At 35.6% G+C, this 17,772-nt stretch overlaps 3 protein-coding genes across 5 annotated transcripts in view; 1 reads left to right on the top strand and 2 right to left on the bottom strand.

Annotated features, from left to right (window-relative positions):
* The first annotated feature begins 382 nt into the window (after positions 1 to 382).
* Positions 383 to 3,720, top strand: LOC102589637 (probable protein phosphatase 2C 34). 3 transcript variants are annotated; one of them, XM_006344644.2, is made up of 6 exons: positions 383 to 553; positions 1,360 to 1,648; positions 1,940 to 2,236; positions 2,736 to 2,853; positions 2,963 to 3,186; positions 3,433 to 3,720. In XM_006344644.2, exons 2-6 carry the CDS (start codon positions 1,397 to 1,399, stop codon positions 3,643 to 3,645), a joined length of 1,104 nt encoding a protein of 367 aa, XP_006344706.1. In that variant the 5' UTR covers positions 383 to 553; positions 1,360 to 1,396; the 3' UTR covers positions 3,646 to 3,720. The 3 variants fall into 3 exon arrangements, with proteins under 3 accessions (XP_006344706.1, XP_006344705.1, XP_015163017.1); XM_006344643.2 differs by having other exon boundaries at positions 383 to 637; XM_015307531.1 differs by having other exon boundaries at positions 383 to 800.
* A 2,000-nt stretch (positions 3,721 to 5,720) lies between these two features.
* Positions 5,721 to 6,893, bottom strand: LOC102589306 (deoxyuridine 5'-triphosphate nucleotidohydrolase). The gene is made up of 3 exons (XM_006344642.2): positions 6,649 to 6,893; positions 6,463 to 6,554; positions 5,721 to 6,192 (listed from the first exon to the last, which is right to left on the bottom strand). Exons 1-3 carry the CDS (start codon positions 6,828 to 6,830, stop codon positions 5,948 to 5,950), a joined length of 519 nt encoding a protein of 172 aa, XP_006344704.1. The 5' UTR covers positions 6,831 to 6,893; the 3' UTR covers positions 5,721 to 5,947.
* Positions 6,894 to 7,615: 722 nt separating this feature from the next.
* LOC102588987 (phospholipase D zeta 1-like) overlaps positions 7,616 to 17,772 on the bottom strand; it is an 18,413-nt gene continuing 8,256 nt past the window's right edge. Inside the window, 16 exon segments of the mRNA XM_015307530.1 lie at positions 7,616 to 8,045; positions 8,182 to 8,243; positions 8,595 to 8,660; positions 8,787 to 8,918; positions 9,596 to 9,697; positions 10,068 to 10,265; positions 10,346 to 10,492; positions 10,893 to 11,003; positions 11,499 to 11,657; positions 11,660 to 11,965; positions 12,037 to 12,193; positions 13,622 to 13,771; positions 13,917 to 14,056; positions 15,642 to 15,758; positions 15,837 to 16,079; positions 16,941 to 17,114. Of these exon segments, the coding sequence (XP_015163016.1) occupies positions 7,796 to 8,045; positions 8,182 to 8,243; positions 8,595 to 8,660; positions 8,787 to 8,918; positions 9,596 to 9,697; positions 10,068 to 10,265; positions 10,346 to 10,492; positions 10,893 to 11,003; positions 11,499 to 11,657; positions 11,660 to 11,965; positions 12,037 to 12,193; positions 13,622 to 13,771; positions 13,917 to 14,056; positions 15,642 to 15,758; positions 15,837 to 16,079; positions 16,941 to 17,114 (2,514 nt within the window). The 3' untranslated portion in view covers positions 7,616 to 7,795.

Below are 17,772 nucleotides of genomic sequence, written 5' to 3'. Positions count from 1 at the left end.
TTGAATTTGATGATCTTAGACTACATTGTATATGAAAAATATACCAAGATGACTTTTAATCTTGTATCTTAAACATGTAGGTGAAAAGTTAAAATAAAAAAAAACAAAAAAAAAAAACAAAATTACGTCAATTTTTTAAAAGTTATTGACTTTCCTTATTAGTACATGCAATTGTACTATTTCGTTTGAGTATCAACAAAATTTCCAGCTAAAAGATTCGAATTTAGAACTTGGTTGTTAAAAAAATAATAATTGCAAATTAATGCATGGCCAAAAAAATATCTCGACGAAATCAAGGGTAATATAGACATTTCGTTATTTGAGGAAAATAATTAATACAGGTATACAAAGGAAGTTGCACACCACATGTTTATTAAATTAATGTACGCACCGTGTATGTTAGTAATGTCACTGTACAAAAATAAAACCAAACTCTGTTTGTCTCCTTTTCTCTTTCCTTTTAAAGGATCATAAACCAACGTAATCTTTTAATGGATTCTCTTCTTTTCTCTCGATTTCTCAGCTTACCCACTTCGAATTTCGTCATTTTCCGGCAATCTTTTTTTTGATTTTCCGACCTGTCAATAACTCTCCGGCCAATTCTCCGACCATATTCAACCGCAAAGTTAAACCAAAGGTGGTTCACATGGTCTTTTCCTTTTTGCCCTGTTTCAGTAACATAAGGGTGTTATTTGGTTAAGCAAGTTGTTTTCTTTTTTGGGACTTTTTTTTTACCAAGAAAATGAAGAAAAAGAGATATGGAGTAGTCAAGTTTTAAACTTTTTAGTGAATCTTGATAGGTTTGTTGGTTGAACTTTCATCTTGTGGACGAGGGTTCAATTTTCAATAATCTGTTGCAAAAGTTATTTGGTTTTTTTTCTTGTTTTTATGTTATCAGCTAATTTAACTGTGTTTGGTAATTGAGAAAAATGGTAAAAAAGGGACATGGTTTTTCAAGTGTAAAGAAGTTGTCTTTCTATGTTTATGTTAAAAAAGACATGGTGGGAATTGTCTAGTGTTAATGGATTAATGGGTATCTGTTCATTCTTCTGACATTTTTATGTTGTTGGAATTCCGAGTTGGAGTTTGTATATTCTCTGCTTTTCTTGCATAGTTAAAAGGTTCTTTAATCCTTCTTCAGATTCATCATTTTTGGATATTTCTGAATTTTAAAACCTGTAGATTCTTAACTTTCTGACTCGGATCACATCCCTTTTTACCTCAGCTAAGTATATCTAATTACTTGATTCATGTCATGGGGTGTGTGTGTATTTTTCAGTTTTTTACTAAATATGATATGCATATTTTTGGGGTTGTTGTACCTATAAATCTCAAGATTTTCTTGCCTTTCTTCTGCAGGAGGGTATTTGGGTAGTTAAATTAAAGAAAGGTTGAAATGGGGCATTTTTCTTCAATGTTTAATGGATTAGCAAGGTCTTTTTCCTTGAAGAAAAGAAAGAATAGTTCTGGAAATGGGAAATATGATGGTAGAGATGCTGTTGAAGCTATGGCTAAAGAAGCCAAGAGAAATGACTTGATATTAAGGTCTTCAGGGACTGTAAATGTTGATGGTTCTAAGAATTTTGCTTCATTATTCTCAAGGAGGGGTGAAAAAGGCGTAAATCAAGATTGCTTCATTGTTTGGGAGGTATATATCAATTACTTCCCTATTTGTGATCAATACTAAGTCACTAGTCTCAGTTGTGGTATCTATAGAGTTTCTTTTGGTTTGAGCTATATATGATCAGTGGCAGATCTAGAGGGGCGGAAGGGTATTCACCTGAGCCCCCTCGACAAAAATTTACACAGTATATATAGGGTAGATTTGGATGATTCATAGGGACTGCATTATTTTTAAAAATTTTATTTTTCGAACCCCATGAGTGAAAATCCTAGATCCAGCATTGTATATGATGATGGATTCTTTGTACCATTGCAGGAATTTGGTTGCCAACATGACATGGCATTCTGTGGTATATTTGATGGGCATGGTCCTTGGGGTCATTTTGTGTCAAAGCAGGTTCGGGAATCGATAGTATCATCGTTGCTTTGCATTTGGCAGGAGAGTCTAGCTGAGGCTTCAGCTGATCCAGATTTGGATAAAAAGGATCAAAGGTTTAACATATGGAAAGAGTCCTTCTTAAAGGCATGTGCAACTGTGGATCAGGAGCTGGAACACCATCCCAAAATTGATACATTTTACAGTGGAACCACTGCTTTGACAATAGTCAGACAGGTAATTGCTTCAGCTATCTGGTAATTCTTGTCTTGTCCTCCAATTTTTGCCAACTTAGCTTTGTAAAAAGTACTCCATCCGTTTCAATTTGTTTGTCAGGTTTAGACTTTTGACTTGGCATAGAGTTTATGAAAGTAATTTTTTTTTTGAATCTGTGATCTTAAACTAAAAATATGTAGAATGTATAAAAATGCAACGTAAGATAAACAAATTAAAATGGAGTAGTAAACTAAACCTTGTTGTGTAGAGCCATGTTGTGCTTTTGAGTGTCCCCTTTAGATAAATATTTAACAGATTATAAGTAAAACTCAATGTAAGAAAAGTATGCTGAATTATTGAATGTTTAAAATGGAGGGAGTAAACTAAACCTTGGGTGAGGTAGTAGTTTGAAGCCTAACAGTTTTTAAGTTTATGTTTTATATCTCTACAGAAATATGAACTTCATAGTTCCCTGATCAGCAAAATTTGCTTAATTATCTTAATGTTAAGTGTGTTGCAGGGTGAGGTTTTATTTGTAGCAAATGTTGGCGACTCACGTGCAGTATTAGCTACCACTTGCGATGATGGCAACTTGGTACCAGTTCAGCTCACTGTTGATTTCAAGCCTAATCTACCTCGTGAGTCCTATATATACCTCTATCTTCCTCTCTATGCTCCCCGCTGTACATGACACTCCAATATAATGGATATATGTGTATTTTAGTTTGATGTTTCTTTTTCTTGCAGAGGAAACTGAGAGAATACTGCAATGTAATGGTAGAGTATTTTGCTTAGATGATGAATCTGGGGTGCACCGATTATGGCTGCCCGATGAATCCTCCCCTGGATTGGCAATGTCTAGAGCCTTCGGGGACTATTGCGTGAAAGATTTTGGTCTAATTTCAGTGCCTGACGTGACTCAAAGGCATATCACAAGCAAAGACCAATTTGTTGTGCTGGCAACAGATGGGGTATGTTTGGCCTTCTGGATTGTCCCCAAATATACTACTCTTATCATATTTCTTAATTATGCACACATAAGAACAAAAGTAGGTATATTATCTAAAGTGATAAGCATATGTAAATGATTAAAGATTCATCAGTTCAACAGAAGGCCATGGCCACAATAACAACATTGTATTGCATAGACTTTGTGAAATCTTCGTTTTAAGTGTAATTTCCTTGATGACTACTAAAGTGTAGTTTCTTAAATGCAGGTATGGGATGTTATATCGAATGAAGAGGCTGTAGAAATTGTATCTGAAACTCCAGATAGGGCAAAAGCAGCCAAGCATCTTGTTCAATGTGCTGTTCGTGCTTGGAAACGTAAGAGGAGAGGGATAGCTGTAGATGATATTTCAGCAATTGTACTCTTCTTTCATTCTAAGCATTTCTGTCAGCATATTTACCCTGTAACTACTCCAAAATAACACTTGATAGAAAACGCAAGTTTCTGTCTCTCGTGTTCTCCATCTACCTGCCTTTGGTTAGTTTATTTTTTTTCATAGTTTATTCACGAAATGGATTGGTATTAGTCTAGAACTCTAGATACAACAAAAAATCATTCTATTAGATCAAACAAGTCTTAGAACTAGGTGCTCTTTAAGTAAACCTCAGTCCCAAACAAGTTGGAATCGAGTATATGAATAGTTATTGACAATATTTCTCCATTAGAGAATACTTCCAAGTGGTGCAAGAATGATAAATTACAGAAGGAAAAGTGTTGAATTTTCTGCTCCATAAATTCTGGGAAGTTTCCCTAACATAGGACCGGACTAAACAATGAGTTAAATGTACGTGTAGCTAAAGTCAGCCCAAGAAAATAAGAAAGCAAAAGCCACTTTGCTGCACCATGTCAACAAGGAAATTAAGGCCTATAATTGTACAACTCAAGCAATTTCAAACGGCTATGAAAATGATAGCATTTGACTTGCCCCATTAACATAGCCATTACTATATCGATGCATATTACTGTAAGACTCAAGCAATTTCAAACGGCTATGAAAATGATAGTGTTTGACTTGCCCAATTAACATAGCCATTACTATATCGATGCATATTACTGTAAGATTGGGCACCGGACCAAGTTGTACCGGTACCATTCCGATCCGATAGTATTCGGGACAGAATGAGATACATTGAATCGGTACACGAAACGAAACGGTATCATGATTTGGTACCGGTATCATTCAGCCCGATTCCAATAAATCATTTATAATTAAAATTAAAAATAGTATTTGTGTCATTGTTTTATACTTCTATTAGTATTTTTTTTGTTTATTTAATTTTTTAAAATTACAAACTTAAGTTATTTAAATTACAAGTTATAAGTATAACTTAATAACTTATAAACTTCGAAAGATTCAAATCTTGAAAACTTATAACATAAGCTCAAAAACTTTTTTAAAAAAAACTTTATTAAACTTAACTTACAAACTTATATAAGTAAAAAAAAATTTAAAATATCTTTAAAATAAACTTAAGTAAAATTACATTTTAAATTTTCAAAGTTAAATACTATAAACTATTAAACTTAGAAAAATAAAAAAATATTCCTATTTTCATAATTCAAAATAACTCAAAAAAATAAAAAATAAATTGAAATAGCTATATGTGCCGTCCAATTTATCCCATCCCGTTCCATTAGGTCCATTCCGGTCCATCGCGATTCTATCCCGATATATAATGGGACAGGATGAAACCGAGTCTCCATCCCAATAATTGCAGTCATGTTCATCCCAATACCAATCAACAACCCGATCAAATTGTTCGTTCCGGTCCAATACCAATTCATACCGATCCGGTGCCCAACCTTACATATTAATTGTGAATTTAGAAAACTGAGACTTAACCATCACTAGAATGAAAAATGCAAATAAAACATATTGTTAATGAATAACACAATAATCATTAAATAACATAATATAAATTATACTAGTAGGTTAAATCCATTAAATAACATAATACTTTACAAAATTATAACAATAACTTAGTACTAGTAGGTTGATTACAAATCCATCATCCTCATCAAAATAGAGTTGTGTTGGAACATGGGACTGTTATGGTTGTGCTAGATGACATTGTTGACTTCTTTTAGCTACTATTCATTTTTGTTCTTGTCGAATGTATTCACGAACATTTGGTTCACTAATAGAATCTAAATTACATAATACTCCTAACATTCTATTTTCTTCTTTAACTTCCATTAATTTCAAAACTCTCATCTTTTCTCTCCATATCTAGTTGCCTCTCAGCAATTGACTTTGCCAACAACTCAAGAAGCCGTTTTCGTTCAGATAGAAGTTTCCTCATAACAGATAAAAAACCTTCATTGATTTTTCTCTTCGCTTTAGGTTTTTTCATCCCAATAGATCGTTCCGATGATGACATGGCATCACCTACAATATCCTCAATTCGTGAAAATGAGATAAGTTAGGAGAGGAAACATGATGGATATGCCCTCATAAGATGAAGTTAGTAACAGATAAACACATTGCTGCTTGCATTAAGTCAGAACAATATACTCATTAAGTACTTAATAATATAGATCAATATGCACCGAGGCAATTTAAGATCAGTGAGATGTACATTTGATCCAAAAATACAATTCCAAAATCTCCCACTGCTTAATCTCTAAACCAACTACTGGGATTTTAGTATTACCCAGAATTCGAACATTAGTCAAAACCTACCAAACTACATACTTCAATATTTTAATACTGACCACTTTTTTTACACTCCGGTGGATCCAAAGCCACCAGAGCCTCTCAGAGTTGAGTCGAGATCATCAACTTCCTCAACCTCTGGTGTGACAATTTTCTGAACAATAAGCTGAGCTATCCTATCACCAGCCTTGACTTCAAAATCAACTTCAGAGTGGTTGAACAACACTACCCCAACAGGCCCTCTATAATCAGCATCTATGACTCCAGCTCCAACATCTATAGAATACTTCCATGCCAAACCAGATCGAGGCGCTATAACCAAACGAAAAAACACCCCAAAAATATCAATCGTGAGCAATCATAGGGATGTGGTAGGAATGGAGATAAGTTGTGTTGAAAGGTAAAACTGACATAATCAATGGGGAATAACACTTGCTTTTCTTACCCTAAAGAATTTTCCCCAAAAAAATATTGTCCACCAAACATGAGGGAATTAAAAAATCACAGGGAACACACACTAAGAAAACTGGAAAAAATCTATCACGAATATTTTTAGATTTCAAAAAGTAAGAAAGAAATTACCAATACGAGCATAGGTTCCTTGAGGAACAGCGATGCTGAGATCTGTGGGTACTAGAGCCTTGCCTCTGGCGGGAACTTTAGTCTCTGCAGCACTGTACACCAAGAAAACAAACAATTTAGAAAAAACATTTCGAACTACCACATGGATTTAACGAAAAAAAACTTAGTGAAAGTCTGAGAGCAAACCTGGATAGATCGTAACCAGCAGAAAGAGAAGAGGCTCTTGAGGGCAAAACAGCGTTTTCAGAGAGCTTCTTCACTCGGAAAAAGGGGATTTCAGGGACATTGCCATTTTCGGGGTGGTCCAGTTTCTGAATCTTGGGAGAAGGTTCTGTGATCTCAGGAGAGTTGATTTGATTTTCTGCCATTTTTGGAAGAAGGAATATTGAAGACAAGTTTCTGAGAATGTTAGGGTTTGTAGAGTGAGTGGGAGGTTTATGTAGAGGAATTTTCACTATCAAAAATGAAATGGCGCCAAAAATTCCCGCCTTGTTCTCTATTGGGAAATGGGATATGGAAAATTCTCATTCGTTCGGAGGTTGCATTAAACTCTATTAAATTGCTAAGTACTACTTACTTCTATGTCTCTAATTACTTGTCCTTAATTTGACATATAAAAAAAAGACAATTTTTTTTACCTATTATACCCTCAATCAATTACTTTGAAAAAGATAAAATTTCTTGAAAATCTCAATTTTTTAATTCATCCACTTCATAATTAATAGAGGTAAAATGATAAACTCACTATGTCAATCATTATTTTCTTAATAGGTGTGACAATTCGAAAGTAGACAAGTAATTAGGGACAGAGGAAATATTTAATTTGACATGAAATTAAAGAAGATTTTGTAGTGTAAAACTAAAAAAACGTCAAATATATTAAAATATCTTTGAATATTATTGTTTGAATATGTCATGTCAAAAAATAAAAGGTATTAAAAAAGAAGAAGAAAATGATCATTCTTTTAAAAAGCAGATCAAACAAATTAAAACAGAAAAAGTAATAAGTTATGCTCAAGTCACTTATTATATAGAGTGTAACATAAATTGTAAATAGAAGATTTGAACAGCAATTAACACACATATATATACTAGTACTATATATTATTTTCAGGAAACACAAGGATATATTTGGATGGACAAAGTCAGGTAGTTCCTAAAAGAATAAGGTTGGTTTCTAAAATACCCAGGGGAAGAAAATCGGTTTGGTATCTTGAAACACAAGAAATTTCAGTCCTAAAATGCATTCCAATATATATACATAATAAGAACATATGTACACGTTCTCAAACACAGAGCCTACATATCTACATATCACAACTTAATTTGTAGCTTAATGGAACACTTGAGGAGAAGTATAAAACTCGGTCTCCATAAACACCGGTCTCAAATCTTCCTCGCGCATGAACTCCAAGGGAAAAGTAACAAGATGTCCTTTGACTGACTTTAACTTCTCTTTCGTATTTACTACATCTACTTCCCCATCAACGTGAGATTCAAGTTTATCAGGAGCAACACCTAGATCAATAGTTGTGTGCCCAAGCTTATCTTTCCAATGGTTCATACATTGTCGAAGTTCAGACCTGCATTCCAGGATGACATTAGATAACATAAGCAACTGAGCATGATCAAAGACTTTGCACTACTAACTACTCTGCCCTCGCCTCCATAAATTAAAAGAGAAAAAGATGGTGGAAAGTCGATGTGGTAGTCACGTACCTTGAGTGAATAAGATCATTTGGGATGCAAGAGAATACATTTTGGTAAATCGTGGCATTTGACTGAAATATAAGAGATACAAAGAGTTATTGATTCTCTGAGATGAAAATCTAAGTGACCAGATTGTGCAGTTTGAACAAGATTTCAGGCATGGCTACTACATAGAAATGATATTTCTGTCAATGGGCATTACATAAAGGCAATTAAATAACTAAAACAAGCAGATAGAGTGATAATGGAACTGCTGTCATACCCGGAAGCTTTCTTTCTATGTTAGTGTATCCATGTATCATTACCAAAAGATAGGCATATGGCAGAATTATTTTGTGCTTCTTTCGAGAATTAGTATTATCATATTTTTGTATTGCTTTTCTTTAAAAGGCAATCAACTAAAGTAAGAACACCAGTCTCACCTCTGCAGTTGCCATCCATATATCTTTGTAAGTAGAGTCAGCCACGGGATCTTTGATTTGACAAGTCTGGAAAAGAAAGGATGGCCTTTAGTTGCTGTATTTAAAACATATGTATAAAAGTATTGCATGTCAAGACATGTGACATCCATGAGAGGAAATCTTATGCCATTGGAAGTTTGAAGCATCACTGACCTCTTCAGCACGTAAACCAAGGTGCTCTGCCCACAAAGAAACCCGAAGGCTAAAAGCAAACTTTCCAGCCTTCCAAGGTTTTCCGTCCATGGTTGAATCAATGAAATCTTTATCTTCAATGACTACACAAATCTGGAACAACCAATTTTCTGTCAGAAGTTCCTTTTTTGTAAATATTTTTTTTAATCTATTGTTTAAAAGTATCTACAGAACAAGATACGGCTTTTGGAGATGCGTAGCTGAAAGAATTCAATTGCAGATATCCAAGGTAGAAATTGAAATGTGAAGCCTCATGAAGTTTAAAAGCTAGAAAGTCATACATTTATCTTTCGACTGGGGACAGCTCTCATTCACAAGCAGCATGTGTGGTATAAGCAAGGTATACATGAACCAACTATATGAATCGACAGACAGAAATTCAAGGTGAAAATGGTATGAATCTACAGTTTCCTGTGGTAAATGAACCAATTCACTGACAAAAGCGAGATTTATCCAGATAAACGCTGGATGTGTTTCGTTTTCTAATTTTTGTGCAGTGTTTAGGGTTTTGCTTCTATAATATGTTTCCTTAAAAGAAGAAAAAAGTCTTACAGACTCTCAAGTGACAGTTCTAGCAATAAGACATTAGAATGTTTGCAAAACAGAAGTCCACAATGGTTCTAATATTTATTTGTATTACCATGTGAACGTAGATGAGCTATTCCCAGGAAGTAATGGCTGTTTCTCTTCTTCTCCGAAGAGAAATAGACTTTCTTATAGGGAGTAAGATTTCATGTTCTTCACATGCTAATGGCCTAGAACAGATTTACCTCAGAGTCGCGAGATCCAAGCAAACTTCTGTCATTTACATTAGATGATCCAACCATGGCTATACGGTCATCCACTATCATCACTTTACTGTGTACATAGACCTGTGTTAAAATTGGAGAACTTTTAGGGCAATAAAACACCAAATTTTCGAACAATCAAAATCAAGTAAGCTTGCATAGATACAGGTTGCATGTTAGAGAAAGAAGAGCAAACATTGACAGAAAATGATAAACATTACATACTAAACAGTAGAATGAGTTAACCCTTCAGGCTTGGTTAAAGAATTTTCATTTTCAAACTTCCGCCTAGTATATACATCAATTTTCTTGGAGGCTAAAGTTGATCATACAAATATTAGATTGACTGGTTCTTAGCAATTCAAAGACAGTCCATGCCAATGTATGGACCTATCTTACTATATAAGTGAGTTTCAGTTAATTGATTTGTACTGTTAGATCTTCAAGAAATTACCTGACTCGTGAACATAGGGCCAACATCAGAAAGCTGGCCATACGTCCTGAGACCATAAAAAGATATGTAATCACAAGTTTTTGGACCCAATAGAGCATTAAGATTGTGCAGTATTGAAGTGTTGCCCTTGCTAATAGTCCGATATTGCCAGTGCATTAAGGCTCTCACAGTTGCTGCCCCAATGTCATCCAGGCCTCCCTGTAATTTTGAAGCTAAATATGAAACATGAAAACTCAAAAACCAACTTACAGTCTCCAACGTGAAGAGAAGATGCCTACCTGAAAACCAGGTAATAGTGGGATGACTATTATAACCCTGAAACACTTATTTTCTTTGTGTGCTCGCCTTATACGTCTGTATATAGCATCAGCTACACGATTGTGTATAATTTCATCTCCAGCAAGACCCGAGATGAAAAATTGATTCTGAAAGTTTTGCAAATAAAAGCATGAGTTTTCATTTGATAAGTGAGCTTCTTTACTATATTTTTGCTCATAACCATCATAAAACAAATCAGAAACAGAAAACATTCAGAGATTCAGAACAAGAAGAGTACACTTGTAACTGGACATTAACAACAATAAACCCACTGAGCCACTGGTGGAAGTCAACTTAAGGTTGACAAGATGGATATTAGCATTCCATAGTGTAGAGATTGGATCAGAAGATAGCACTTACTAAACTCCATATAGCTGAAAATAATGTGTGTTTTCCAGTATTACCTCAAAGCAGAAAAGCTTTGACAATCAGTATCGTCTTTGTGGTTAATCAGTGCATAACTCAATGAACACAAAGCTCTGACAATCAATTGTAATTAGTGCATACCTCAATGAACACAAAATGTTCTGCTTCCTCAATAAGAGAACAATAAGCTTTGTGAATGCTGTCTTCAGTTTGAGTTGTTCCAGCAGACCACTGGCTGACACTTCTAATGACCTATGACAAGTTAACCATAAGAAATGTCAATGGCAGTAGAGAATTAACTGAAACATATGCGAAACTGAGTAAACAAGAAAATGAATTAAATTTCAGGTCATCTAGGAAGTAGTTTAAAGGAATATTATGAACCTAAACATTATCAGCAGAAAGTAAAAAATATTTAAAGTAATGTTTGACTAAGTGGCTGCAACTAATCCCTACCTTCATTTGTTCAATATCTTTATCCTCTAATGGTGCACCCAAAGGGGGAGGGAGTCCAGCCGATACTTTCTCCGCCAGACTTATATTTAGAATTTCTTCAAGTTGTCTACTTTCAAGGTTCTAATACTAGCTCAAATTAACCTTAATTTTCTCCTTGTTTTTATCCTTGAGCAATAAGGACTAGATACTAAACAATGTCAATAATCATTATACCTTTATAAGCAGAATGTAAAAACTACCCAATACACCACCAAATGACATCCTCATTGTACTATATAATGTTAAGCTAACCTGACAGTGACAACGGGTTCGAGGACCAACATCTTCTATTTTATCAGTTGAAACCACTTCTGCTACTCGCTCTTGTGTCTCCCACCAATTATCTAGTTGATGAGTTTTCATTTGGCTTTGGAGATCTAGGTGATGAAGATCATCTGAAAATATATCTTCAGACCTAATGACAAAGTGTTAACTAAAAATAAATCAAACTTAAGTAATAGACTAGAGACCAAACCAGTCAACTTCTCGTCAGCACAGGAAACCTCATCACAATCAGCTTCCTGGGGTAAAAGTAACGGGATATCTTCCGGTGGTGACCCAGACGGAAATGGATCTTGTCCATTCAGATCTTTCGAGTGCAGCTCAGCTGTCTTACTTTCGATCTCAATTTCTCTGCTTCTGCCCATGTAGTGTGGAAGAACCATATGATGCTGTGGCATAAGCAGTGGTATAGTCTGTTCATTTGGAGCTATGCTTCTCTGCATCAATGGTCAGAAAAATTAGCAACTTGAAATTTCGTCAAGAAGTACACTGAGGAGTAGAAAAGAACCTTAGCATGATTCCAGCGTTGAACGAAGTGTCTGGCAACATCTCGGCAAGGTGGTCCCCAAAGAGCACAGTGGACATCATGCCATGGCATTCGGGGATATTTCTCCCGCTCTAGTTCATCTTTCATGGCATCTTCCCAAGAATTTGGCTCGGACTCTCTGGATAATAATGACAATTTAGATAATTAAATATTACATTTGCTGCATATGGGTTTGAGTGACCTCTACAACCAGTCAACTTAAGAGAATGCTCTAATTCTTTTCATTCTCCATCTACAAAATTGATATCAACTTGAATCATCTCAAGCTAAATTAGATATTCGATTGCAATAAGTTGGACAAATATGAGTCTAATAGAACACCCACCAAACAAGAAACTTTTATTGAATCAAACTAAATAATCTAATGGAGGCCTAGAACATTGCTCTTACATGGTACTCTAACATTTGAGACAACTATTAATGATACTATTAATATGAGTTTCACTAGTTTCAAGAATAGAAATTCATTTAATCAATCAAATTTAAATTTTAATAAGATGCCCTCTCTCTCTCTCTCTCTCCGTCCCTCCCTCCCTCTCTCTCTCTCTCTCTCTCTCTCTCTCTCTCTCTCTCTCTCTCTCTCTCTCTCTCTCTCTCTCTCTCTCTCTCTCTCTCTCTCTCTCTCTCTCTCTCTCTCTCTCTCTCTCTCTCTCTCTCTCTCTCTCTCTCTCTCTCTCTCTCTCTCTCTCTCTCTCTCTCTCTCTCTCTCTCTCTCTCTCTCTCTCTCTCTCTCTCTCTCTCTCTCTCTCTCTCTCTCTCTCTCTCTCTCTCTCTCTCTCTCTCTCTCTCTCTCTCTCTCTCTCTCTCTCTCTCTCTCTCTCTCTCTCTCTCTCTCTCTCTCTCTCTCTCTCTCTCTCTCTCTCTCTCTCTCTCTCTCTCTCTCTCTCTCTCTCTCTCTCTCTCTCTCTCTCTCTCTCTCTCTCTCTCTCTCTCTCTCTCTCTCTCTCTCTCTCTCTCTTTCTCTCTCTCTCTCTCTCTCTCACTGTGTAAGTTAAGGAAAATTGAAGACAAAATGAAGGAAAGTTGTTTGCTTCTTTTCTTTTAGTTTGACATACAAGAGGAAATTAATAGAAAATTTAACCTCCTCCTTCCACATTAAACTACGCGAATACTAGATAAGTAACATGCAAACCAAAGAAGGGAGACAAATTGTGTAACTTTCCATTAGTTTCCCTTCTTTTGCCTCAAATTGTCACATTTCTGGGACAAAGCAGAAAAATAGATAACTAAATTTGATTTAAATCCGTCGGCACAATTTCAACATGGAGAGCAATAGCTCTTTCAACTATGTTACTTATGGTGGAATCTTTTCAAAATCTACATATTCCATTTCTAACTTCAACAGGTTACAAATATATTTATTTCATCATCTGAATGCTAATGAAGACCTATTCTCAAACACATACTAACTAAAGGAGTTCGAAAAGAACTCCTGTTAAGAAATATAATGGCGCCCATATCTATTTGCTTTAAGTTATAAATACAAACTTGACAAAGGAAATTTCAAGTTCATGAGTAGGTCACATACATATCATAGCTAGCTTACCTTGGGTTATAGTAGTCCTTCCCAGGCCAAATAAAAGGAGGCTGATCAGCCAACTTGTGTTCTCTTGTGTCATACCGGCCAAAACATAAATCTAAACCTCCAATGTAACAAATCTTGTTGTCCACAATGACAAGCTTTTCATGGTGCGACCTGCATGTAGAAACCACGTTTTAGTTTTAATAAGCTTATAAAATAGAAGGAATTAATATACATAGAGTGTAGATACAGATGGGAAATCTATTCTAAATCATGACTACATCAGAGTCTATGCTGTATTAAATTCTTAACTGCATACCACAAGTAGATCCCTGCGGAGAAATGGTTCGGATATCGCAGGACTTTAACATTTTTGTGAATTTTCAGAAGCCTTCTTTTGCTGTATAAACTGTTAATCTTTAAAGCAATAGAAACCTCCTTGTAGAGAAGAACATAAATCTGCATCAACATATATTTTTAGAAGTTAGACTGGATCTTAAAAATCACAATGGAAGAATTGTATAGAAAACAGTTCTTTATAGAAAACACTTCTTTTTGTATCCTTGATTCCTTTCTAACTTTAAAAAGTCTTGTAGTGAACAATGAAAAAAGAACAATGAGATGTAAGCATGATCCCTTCTCTTACAGAATAAATTTTTTTTAAGATAAGGATACCAAGATCCAATATGAATAACGAAGTGGTATTATCAAGCGAACCATGGTCAACCATTTAATGCACCTATTACCATCTACATTTTCTATGGCCAAATAACACATACATTACTCATTTGTTTTTTGAATGTAGAATCTAATAACAGATACTTTCTTTAAATAAAGATCGATAAACAAATAAAGTACACAGACATTTGTACATAACTACTTGATATACCATCTAATCAAAATTCAGCAAATGCTCAGGCATATTCGTTTTCACTTCAGAAAGCAAGTAAAGCACTAGAAATTCTTAGTATGAGCAGAATGCACATCAAAATTGCTGGATACACTTAGTTACATGTAAACACTCTAGTTTCATTGTGTCTCTGTTAAACACAATGTGTCTAGATGCAAGACAAATGCCTAGTTCCTAATCTTTATCACAAGTGACTTGAGTAAATGTCTTTCAACAAATGTGAGACTTATTACTGTTGGCAGGCATTAAAGCATAAGAATAATTATACATGCAAATTATAATCTTTTTTTTTTGAGGTAAAGGTTGTTAAGAAGTCCCACATCGTATAGACTTGGACAAACCTCCCCTCATGAGATAGCTTTTGGGGTTGAGTTAGGCTCAGGTGCCATATCTTTACATGGTATCAGTGTCAGGCCCATCCCAATTTGTTGTTCACCGATGTTGGGCCCCCATTTTAGAAGTGTTCACGCTCCAGTTGAGGTTTGGGCGTGCGGGGGAGTGTTAAGAAGACCCACATCGGTAGAGGGATGGGAATTTGGTCTCCTTATATGGACTTGGACAAACCTCCCCTCATGAGCTAGCTTTTGGGGTTGAGTTAGGCTCAGGTGCCATATCTTTACATGGTATCAGTGTCAGGCCCATCCCAATTTGTTGTTCACCGATGTTGGGCCCCCATTTTAGAAGTGTTCACGCTCCAGTTGAGGTTTGGGCGTGCGGGGGAGTGTTAAGAAGACCCACATCGGTAGAGGGATGGGAATTTGGTCTCCTTATATGGACTTGGACAAACCTCCCCTCATGAGCTAGCTTTTGGGGTTGAGTTAGGCTCAGGTGCCATATCTTTACATGGTATCAGTGTCAGGCCCATCCCAATTTGTTGTTCACCGATGTTGGGCCCCCATTTTAGAAGTGTTCACGCTCCAGTTGAGGTTTGGGCGTGCGGGGAGTGTTAAGAAGACCCACATCGGTAGAGGGATGGGAATTTGGTCTCCTAATATGGACTTGGACAAACCTCCCCTCATGAGCTAGCTTTTGGGGTTGAGTTAGGTTCAGGTGTCATATCTTTACAAAGGTAACTAATTTACTCAATTATTTACAAAGTTAAACATGTTAGGTAGAGATCAGTTGCATATGCACCTGGACCCCTTCTTTAGCTTTAGTCTCAAGTAATGCATCAAGTCTAGAGGAGCTATGGCTGTGAAATGGACGTCTCAAGTACAGCTCTGGGCAAAGCCACCATCCTGTTATATAGATCTGCATAAGATTAAATTAGGTGGAACTATCTGCAGTAAGAAAATTTATGATTGTGATGTAAAAAGTTGGTAGATCAACCTCAGATTTTGCACTCTCTATTGAAGAAGCAATTGCCTCAAATGCTGCTTTCCCATCTACAAACCACTGAGCTTGAGTGGCATCATCAGTTGTCCCCCTCAATGGAGCAAAAGAACCAAAGCGGTGAGGGTTACACCAACCTTCTGGAGGTTTAAGAACAGCATCATTAATTGCACATATCCAATCATCGACTTTGGCGTGGCTCGTGGTTCTAATCCTTATGCTACGGTTCCCACAACAAACCTTTCAGCCATTACAACTGTCAGTTTTATGCAAAAGCAAGCAAAACAAGATGCACTCTTTGAGAAGTAAATCCAGCAATAATGAGATAACTTACTAAATAAAGAAAAAAGAGGTTAGTTATATTTGCGACATACAACTCCATATCATGTCACACTGAACAACTATTTGATTAAGGGGGGAAGAAACAGAAAATGGATTTCCCGAAAGACTGCAATATTACGTTGAGGAAAAAAGTGACTTCCCCACATATCTTGGTTGACCAAGAAGTTGCTGGATAGTTAAAAAGAAAATTCATTAGTTTGGCTAAATTATTTGGTCAGTTTCTACTTTTTCCTGAATTAAACTTCCTAAGATTAGTAGAATCTATCAACGCTACTTGAATGGTGAATATATGGGAAAAAGAAGTAAACAGTGTAAACTGAAACAAGCTCAATCATTACTTAATGTTATAGGGCAGACATGATTGGTTTAGGTTAAATCATCTCCTCCATTCCAGCAGCTAAAATAATTTACAAGCCATCATACAGGTTTAAGAATAGAACATCTAATTGATTAACCTAAACTACTACTTCAGTATGTGCACAAAATCTCTTGTTTGTACCCAGTCTTGCTTTCAAAACAAGATAATTTCAGGTTCAGGCACATTCAGGTGAGTGTGCATGATAAGCAACTAAAATACACAATTTTATTTGACATATATATCTTGAGTAATAAAATTAGCACTCTGTAGTAGTAGAGCACTAACAAAATGAACATGTAACCAAGAAATAAGAAATCACAATGGTCAAAAATTGAGTTCAAGTTCCAGCAATGCTAAAACACCATAAAAGAATTTTCTGTAGTGTTTGACTGGAAGCAGACCTTAAATGCATATTGCAAAGGATTTCTTTCTCTTATTTCCTTTGCTAAGTATACCGCATTCTCTCCCTTCCCATTAGAAGTTGGAAGCACATCGAAAACAATTATGTCCAGTAGTTTTGCATCAAAAGGATTGTTTAGTAAGGCCAAGTAACCGGGTTTTAGAACAGCCCAAACCTGCACGACATAGTATAAGTAGTTAAGACAAGGAAGACAAAAACATTTAATAGGGTCAACCATTGTGGAGGACAGGTCATATTCAGACTGTTAGCATGATGGAAAACTAAATGATTGTATATATTAATGTAACTATATAGTGATATAAATTAGCATGATCATGTACATTTGTTGTAGAATCAAAGAAATAAATATTGTGATAGAATAGTTGATTTGAAGGGATAGCAAGGCAGATTTAGAGGGATTGAATAGCAGATTTGTAGAGATAGAATAGCTGATCTTTAGAGATAGAATGACGGATCTTTAGGGATGTGTAATCTTTATTTTCTCTATATAATGGAAAGACTCTCACTTTGAGAGGCATTCAGCAGAAAATTGACATGGTATTAGAGCCTTCTCTTGGTTGTCTTGTTTCATAGAGTCATCAGTGGTTCCTTCTAAGTTTTTTTTTGAAAATCTTGGTTTTTGGTTGACTGTTCATCGACAATCAGTCCTACCACTTGGGAATTTTGTTCTTGGTCATTCTAGTTGCTTTCTTGAGTCTTTGTAGTTTTCATAGCTATTCAAAAACATGAATTCACATCACTTTGAATCCTTCCGTGTTCGTTTCACTGGAAAAAAATATTCTTCTTGGGAGTTTCAGTTTCAGTTATTTGTT

This window comes from Solanum tuberosum, unplaced genomic scaffold (assembly GCF_000226075.1).
Source record: "Solanum tuberosum cultivar DM 1-3 516 R44 unplaced genomic scaffold, SolTub_3.0 scf00060, whole genome shotgun sequence".
Lineage (NCBI taxonomy): Eukaryota > Viridiplantae > Streptophyta > Magnoliopsida > Solanales > Solanaceae > Solanum > Solanum tuberosum.
Note: the sequence above shows the minus strand (reverse complement) of the source record. Positions and strands in the feature narration are given on the sequence as shown.

Excerpts from the sequence above, each read along its gene's own strand:
- LOC102589637 (XM_006344644.2), top strand. The coding sequence starts at position 1,397 with ATGGGGCATTTTTCTTCAATGTTTAATGGATTAGCAAGGTCTTTTTCC. Across the intron at positions 1,649-1,939 it reads ATTGCTTCATTGTTTGGGAG|GAATTTGGTTGCCAACATGA; the intron begins GTATATATCAAT and ends GTACCATTGCAG. Across the intron at positions 3,187-3,432 it reads TTGTGCTGGCAACAGATGGG|GTATGGGATGTTATATCGAA; the intron begins GTATGTTTGGCC and ends TCTTAAATGCAG.
- LOC102589306 (XM_006344642.2), bottom strand. The coding sequence starts at position 6,830 with ATGGCAGAAAATCAAATCAACTCTCCTGAGATCACAGAACCTTCTCCC. Across the intron at positions 6,555-6,648 it reads GCTGGTTACGATCTATCCAG|TGCTGCAGAGACTAAAGTTC; the intron begins GTTTGCTCTCAG and ends CTTGGTGTACAG. Across the intron at positions 6,193-6,462 it reads AGGAACCTATGCTCGTATTG|CGCCTCGATCTGGTTTGGCA; the intron begins GTAATTTCTTTC and ends GTTTGGTTATAG.